Source organism: Cololabis saira, chromosome 5 (genome assembly GCF_033807715.1).
Source record: "Cololabis saira isolate AMF1-May2022 chromosome 5, fColSai1.1, whole genome shotgun sequence".
NCBI lineage: Eukaryota > Metazoa > Chordata > Actinopteri > Beloniformes > Belonidae > Cololabis > Cololabis saira.
The window spans coordinates 45,920,122-45,927,014 of record NC_084591.1 but is presented as its reverse complement, the minus strand read 5'-3'; the positions used below and the strand labels follow the sequence as shown (position 1 = coordinate 45,927,014).

Below are 6,893 nucleotides of genomic sequence, written 5' to 3'. Positions count from 1 at the left end.
CCTCTAGCTGGTGTTGGTAAATCTCTAGGTAGTGTAAACTCTAGTGTGTTAGAGTCGCTCCTGTAGTTTCTTGTGCTGGCCCCCCCTTCTCCTCCCTTTTCTCTCTTTTGTACATGGTGCAGCATCCTCTGCCGGTGGCGAAGACCATCTCTGAATGCACAACACCGGAACCTGCAGTGTGGGAGTGAGAGGGGCAGGGTAACGGCCCGGACTGGCGGGGGAGAGATTTTTCCGTCAAGACTCCTCTCCCTGGCCCTGCCCCTTCTCAACCTTTCCCCGACCCTGAACCTAACCTGGGGCTTGCTGATTGGGCCGGAGCTTCGGGAGCTGCGTGCTGGCCTGCGGTCCCCACCCCTGGTCATCCCGTTGCTGCTTCCACCTGCCTGCTGTGCTGTTGACGTCCCCGACCCCCAGTCTGGCCCTCGGCAGGAGGGTCCCCCCTTATGAGCCTGGTCCTGCTCAAGGTTTCTTCCCTCCTAAAGGGGAGTTTTTCTTGCCACTGTTTGGCTTAAGGTTTTTCTCCCACTAGGGGAATTTTTACCTGCCATTGTTTATGTATTAATTTCTAGGGTGTTTAAGTTCATGTTCTGGATCTTTGGAAAGCGTCTAGAGACAACTTTTGTTTGTATTGTTTTGTATTAGACGCTATATAAATAAAATTGAATTGAATTGAAGAGCAGTAGCTCAGTGCAGTAAGAAAGAGGCTTTGGTCCTGCTGGTTGCTGGTTCCCCATCCTCCTCTATCCACCCCTTCCCCACCACAGTGACACCAGTTTTAAGGGCTCCAGGTACCAGCGTCGGGTTTGAACCGGCGTGCACAGCCCTCCTGGTGCCTTACAGCCGTGAACTAACAACACCGATCCCCTTCACACTGAGGCCGGTTCTCGTACCGCATTTAACCTCTGGTTTCAGGCGGTGGACTTAAAAACTGAACCCATCATAAATTGTGACCCAGATCCTCCCAGGGATTGAACTTGTATCCTCCGACTCCCCAGGCAGCTCTCTGACACCCTGAGCTCCTTTTAAGCCTCAAACGTTTATCTGTCAGCGACTCAGAAGGATCCAGATCGCTACGACGGGCAACTCGGTCCTTGGTCACCGTTACGCTCAAAGGCCTGAATCAAAGCAGCCAGACTTCTGTTTCTGTCCTGAAAGACGTTTCATCTTCCGTCCAGGAAGCGTCCAACTGACGCCGTTTTCCTGCTTGGAGGTCAAACGTATTCAACACCAAACCAGAGGAAGCCTTGTTGCATTAATTGCAGGGTAAACCGTTATTGTTCAAACCATTAATCGGGCCATTATTTTCATCTGGTTTCATCTGTAAACGCTACATGAAGTCTCTGCTCATGTGAAATTTATAAGAATTATAAACTATAAAATAATCCATCTGTCTAAAATGAAACCTAAGTTGCAATTTTGTGTTTTTATTTCTGACTAAATACAAGTTGAGGTAAAAAGAGGTTTCCTTGTACACTGAAGTCTGATATAAAAGGGTTAAATTCAGAGGTGGTCCTCTTTCTGGAATCTGGTGCTGATGAACCTCCCTCTTCTTCCTGCTGTCAGACAAGCAGATGCAGTCGGACCAGTTTCCTGGTTCCCTCCCCCACAGATCTGCAGCTGGAAGGCGGGTCTGAACAACACAAGCTGAACACTGAGAGCTGACAGCTTCCGTTCTCTGCACAGACGCATGATTTATTGATTTATTACAGTGCTCAGACTAGTTTCAGCTTTGAGGAAGTGAAACTGTCTCAGTCTCAGTTACCGAGAGGTGAAATGGCGCAGGAAGGAGATCAGCTGGACCAGGAAACCTTTTCTTGTTCCATCTGTTTGGAGTTTTTAAAGGATCCGGTGGCTATTCCCTGTGGACACAGTTACTGTATGAACTGTATTAAATCCTACTGGGATGAAGGAGAGAAGAAACTCCCCAGCTGTCCTCAGTGTAGAGAGACTTTCACCACGAGGCCTGCGCTGGTGAAAAACACCATGTTAGCAGCTTTAGTGGAGCAGCTGAAGAAGATTGGACTCCAAGCTGCTCCTGCTGATCACTGCTATGCTGGACCTGGAGATGTGGCCTGTGATGTCTGCTCTGGGAGAAAACTGAAAGCCACCAAGTCCTGTTTGGTCTGTCTGGTCTCTTACTGCGAGAAACACCTTCAACCTCATCATGAAGTGGCTCAATTAAAGAAACACAAGCTGGCGGATCCCTCCATGAACCTGCAGGACAACATCTGCCCCCGTCATGATGAGGTGAGGAAGATGTTCTGTCGTACTGATCAGAAGTGTATCTGTTATCTCTGCTCTGTGGATGAACATAAAGGCCACGACACAGTCTCAGCTGCAGCAGAAAGGAATGAGAGGCAGAGAGAGATGGAGGTGAGTCGACAACAAATCCAGCAGGAGATCCAGGACAGAGAGAAAGATGTGAAGCTGCTTCAGCAGGAGGTGGAGGCCATCAATCAGTCTGCTGATAAAACAGTGGAGGACAGTGAGGAGATCTTCACTGAGCTGATCTCTCTCCTCCAGAAGAGAAGCTCTGAGGTGAAGCAGCAGATCAGATCCCAGCAGGAAACTGAAGTGAGGAGAGTCAGAGAGCTGGAGGAGAAGCTGCAGCAGGAAATCACTGACCTGAAGAGGAGAGACGCTGAGATGAAGCAGCTCAGAGACATCGAGGACCACAACCAGTTCCTCCACAGCTTCTCCTCACTGCCACCACTCAGTGAGTCCACACACTCCTCCAGCATCAGCATCCGTCCTCTCAGGTACTTTCAGGATGTGACAGCAGCTATGTCAGAGGTCAGAGGTCAACTACAGGACATCCTGAGAGACACGTGGACAAACATCTCACTGACCGTCGCTGAGGTGGATGTTTTACTGCCACAACCAGAACCAGAGCCAGAATCAGAACCAGAACCAACGAGCAGAGCTGGATTCTTGAAGTATTCATGTGAAATCACTCTGGATCCAAACACAGTAAACACACGGCTGTTACTGTCAGAGGGGAACAGAAAGGTGACTTTTATGAACCAACATCAGTCTTATTCTGATCATCCAGACAGATTCACTAATCTTTATCAGGTCCTGAGTAGAGAGAGTCTGACTGGACGTCATTACTGGGAGGTGGAGAAGAAAGCAGGTGTAATTCGTGTAGCAGTTTCATACAAGAATATCAGCAAATCAGGGCGGTGGAAGGAAAGTGGATTTGGAGGAAATGAGGAATCTTGGTCACTACGTTTTTCCTCAGACAGTTATGAATTTTATCACAACAGCATCAGAACCTCCATCTCAGGTCCTCAGAGCTCCAGAATAGGAGTTTACCTGGATCACAGAGCAGGAGTTCTGTCCTTCTACAGCGTCTCTGAAACCATGACCCTCCTCCACAGAGTCCAGACCTCCTTCACTCAGCCGCTCCACGCTGGAGTTCGGGTTAATAACCGTCCTGGAGAATCAGCTGAGTTCTGTAAACTCAAGTAGACGTGTTTCCTCTTCATGTTTTCATCTCAGTTTTTATTGATTTTCTTTTCTTCTCAGAGACGAACGTCTCAAACTCTGATGGATGGAGGGACGTTTTTATTCTATAAGTTGGTGGTTTGTTGTTATTTCCTCTTTTGGAGGTGGAAGTCGTTCTTTTGTAGCTTCACCTGGGAAATATTCATGTTATTAACATCTTCTATGTCGGTATAAAAACGAAGAAATAATCTGTGTTGTAATTGTTGTTAACTGTTAGTTTGGATGTGTTTCTATGTTGTATTTCTCTTTTCTTCTCCTCTTTTTCTTCCACTTCATGGACTCAGACGACCCACCAGACCTTCTTCATCTCTGATGTCATGTCTGCATTCACACTGGTTTCCAAACCAAATGTTCTTGTTTTCTAAACCAGTGAAGACGTTTTTAAGGTGAAATAACAGCAAAGCGTATCTGACGGCACCGACTTCTGAGATCTGCTCGGTTCTTGTTTAACGCTGCAGAGGTCAAAGTTCATGAAATGGTGACAGATGTTTGTTCTGTCTCTGACTTGTTGATGGTTGTTTGTTGACGTGTGAGAAAGGCTTTGTACATGACAGAAATAAACCGCCACGCTTTAAAGAAACTCCAGCACATCCCAACGGCTCTTTATTTGCACCGCGGATACGAGAAGAAACTCATTTGAACAAAAACGCTGACTAAAGATTAAAGTATTTCTGAGTTTCATTTTCCAGACACGAGCATAAAGTTCATGATGTTCAGAAATGTTACTGACCAACAGCAACGCACTCCAGCTTGGGTCCAAACTGATAATAAGGTAATAAACGGAGCAGCGGGTTCAAACTGCCTCAATGCAGAACTTTAAACAAGTGCAGGCCCACATGGTTCCCTTTGAGAGGTGTAAATCAGGGTGGAACCTGCAACCCTGGTGGGGCAGGAGATGAGGCTCATCAGCCAGGAGGTGGAGGTTGGACTTGTGTGGTCCTGAAAGACCGGAGTGGAGCGCTGCCCCGGAGGACCACAGGAGCTTCATTATCACGACTCACCAGACTCTCCTCCAGGTGAGTGAAGGTCCTGGTTCACCAGACTCTCCTCCAGGTGAGTGTTCTGGTCCTGGTTCACCAGACTCTCCTCCAGGTGAGTGTTTTGGTCAGTGTTGTGCATGAACTCGTTCAAATGAACGCGTTCATTGAACACTTTTTGTGAGATTTCTGTGAGAACGTTGAACTGAGCGCGACATATTTGCAAATTAAGAACTACAACGTGAACTTGTTCATTCTGCAGATCACAAACTGGAATTTGAACTGTTCACATTCAGTTTCACTGTTTAGGTCCAATTACGGAATAATCCTTCTCATCTCACCAGCGGGCGGCACATTTAACATGCTCGACGAGACAACTTCACACTACATTACCCACAATGCAGCGCACACACCAGCATAACAACGGGCACCAGCTCCATGGCAACGGTGGCCCGAACCCGGTGCATCTTTACATGACCAGTGAAGAGAGAGACGTTGCAGACGCAGTGTCAGCGAGACGTCACATGATGATCCTTATCATTATCTGCAGGAATTTTACACATCGTCTCCCAAAGAGTCTGATGGTAAAAATCTAACCTTTCTGTGCAAATTATGTCCACCTGCACTGATTAAACAAGTCCGGCGTCTGCCTCGTCAACTTCACATTTGAAATGTCATGTGGAGTTAAAGCATCCGTCCAGTGTGAGAAAATATCGCAAATGAAGAAAGAGCAAGAAGACCCAACAGCCCCAAACGACCCCAGTCACTGCTGCTCCTTCAGGGGGAGGATTTACCTGCAACAGGTAGACAAACTGATAATAGACTACATTGTTGGAGATTTACAGCCTGAGTAAAGTTGAAAAGCCACTAGGACAATACATGATTATATACAGCAGTGGTCTTCAACCCTGGTCCTCCAAGTCTGTTAATGACAGTCATTTTTATCAGGGTGCTGCAGCAAGGAAACATCTAAAACATGCAGGACAGGGTCCTGAGGACAAGGGATGGAGACCACTGCTATACAGTGAACAGTTTTAGGATACAGTGCGTTTCATTCGTACTCCTCACCTAAAAATATTGAAATGAACTGAATTTAAACTAGTTCAAAATGAAAATGGTGAACTATGAACGTGAACTGTTCGTTTTTAAACTATGTGAACTGAACTTTGAACTAGTTCATGAGAAGTATGAACTTGCACAACACTGGTTTTGGTCCTGGTTCACCAGCTTCCCCCGTCTCATGAGAGAGATCCAACGATGAGACGTCCACCTCTACGTCCTGCTGCTTCCTCTCCAGACCGCTGGAGTCTTCCTCCAGGTCTGGATCTGTGATGTCCTGGTTCCTCCTGGTCCGGGCTGCAGCTCCTCTGCAGGTTACAGAAAACCCCGTCCTCCTCCACCTCACCAGCATTTTTACTGTGGGGGAGTCTGCAATTACGAAAAGATTAGACCAGATTAGATCCTTATTGCCATCGGTATATAACAACGAAATTAAAAGAGCCATCATTCAGTGCCAGAAATAAATAAATAAATCCTATAGTATATAAAACATTTACACACAACATAAAATAAGACAAATAACTGATTTAAAACCAATAAATAATTAACAATAGCACAAAATCCCTCATATCAGTTACAGTTTGTAATGAGTAGATTTAGTTTTGTTACAGCTGTAGGATAAAAACTGTCTCTGAACCGGGTTGTTTTTATTGCTCCATACCGTCTACCTGAGGGCAACAGAGAAAGTCCAGGGGGGGGAGTGTCCTTTGGGATCTGTTTTGCCTTTTTAATGCAGCGGTAAGTCCTCCATGATTGTTTGGGCATTGTTCCCAACCAGTACTCGAGTTGTAAAAATAAATCAGGGGGAATGGTGGATTTTATCATATGGGGACAGATCATTTGTGCTGATTACAAATAATATAATATATTACAAATAATAGCAGTGACCAAAACACCTGCAGAAATACTGCAGGAATGACATAGCAGCAGTTAAATGCAGCCTTCTGTAAGCTTTAAATATCCACTGGGCTTACATCAAATACATCAAAACACAACAATAAAAAACACTTTTCTGAACTTATCAATATGACTCTGTCCTTCACAGGATAAGTAACATGGATCACTGCAAAAACTCACAATCTTTTTTTTTTTTTAACATGTTTCTTTATTGGGTAATCCATGTAAATTATATTACACAGTAAACATTTCTTTTAAAGGGTTCGACAGAATACCCCGTTTTTTATATTTTACCATACACACTCAAAAAAATAAATAAATAACTAAATAACTAAATAGAATAAAAAATAAATAAATAAGGACACAAGACTTAACATAACAAACACCCCAAAACACACACACTGCAAAATACGTAATTATAAACAGGTCCCAAAGTAAGTACCGATTACCAAT

General features: G+C 45.1%; 1 protein-coding gene across 1 annotated transcript; it reads left to right on the top strand.

Moving 5' to 3' along the window:
* Positions 1-1,646: 1,646 nt before the first annotated feature.
* Positions 1,647-4,069, top strand: LOC133444814 (tripartite motif-containing protein 16-like). The gene has a single exon (XM_061722714.1). It carries the CDS (start codon positions 1,774-1,776, stop codon positions 3,469-3,471), a length of 1,698 nt encoding a protein of 565 aa, XP_061578698.1. The 5' UTR covers positions 1,647-1,773; the 3' UTR covers positions 3,472-4,069.
* Positions 4,070-6,893: the final 2,824 nt, after the last annotated feature.

What these genes read in the sequence shown, in the direction of transcription:
- LOC133444814 (XM_061722714.1), top strand. Translation starts at nt 1,774, where the DNA reads ATGGCGCAGGAAGGAGATCAGCTGGACCAGGAAACCTTTTCTTGTTCC.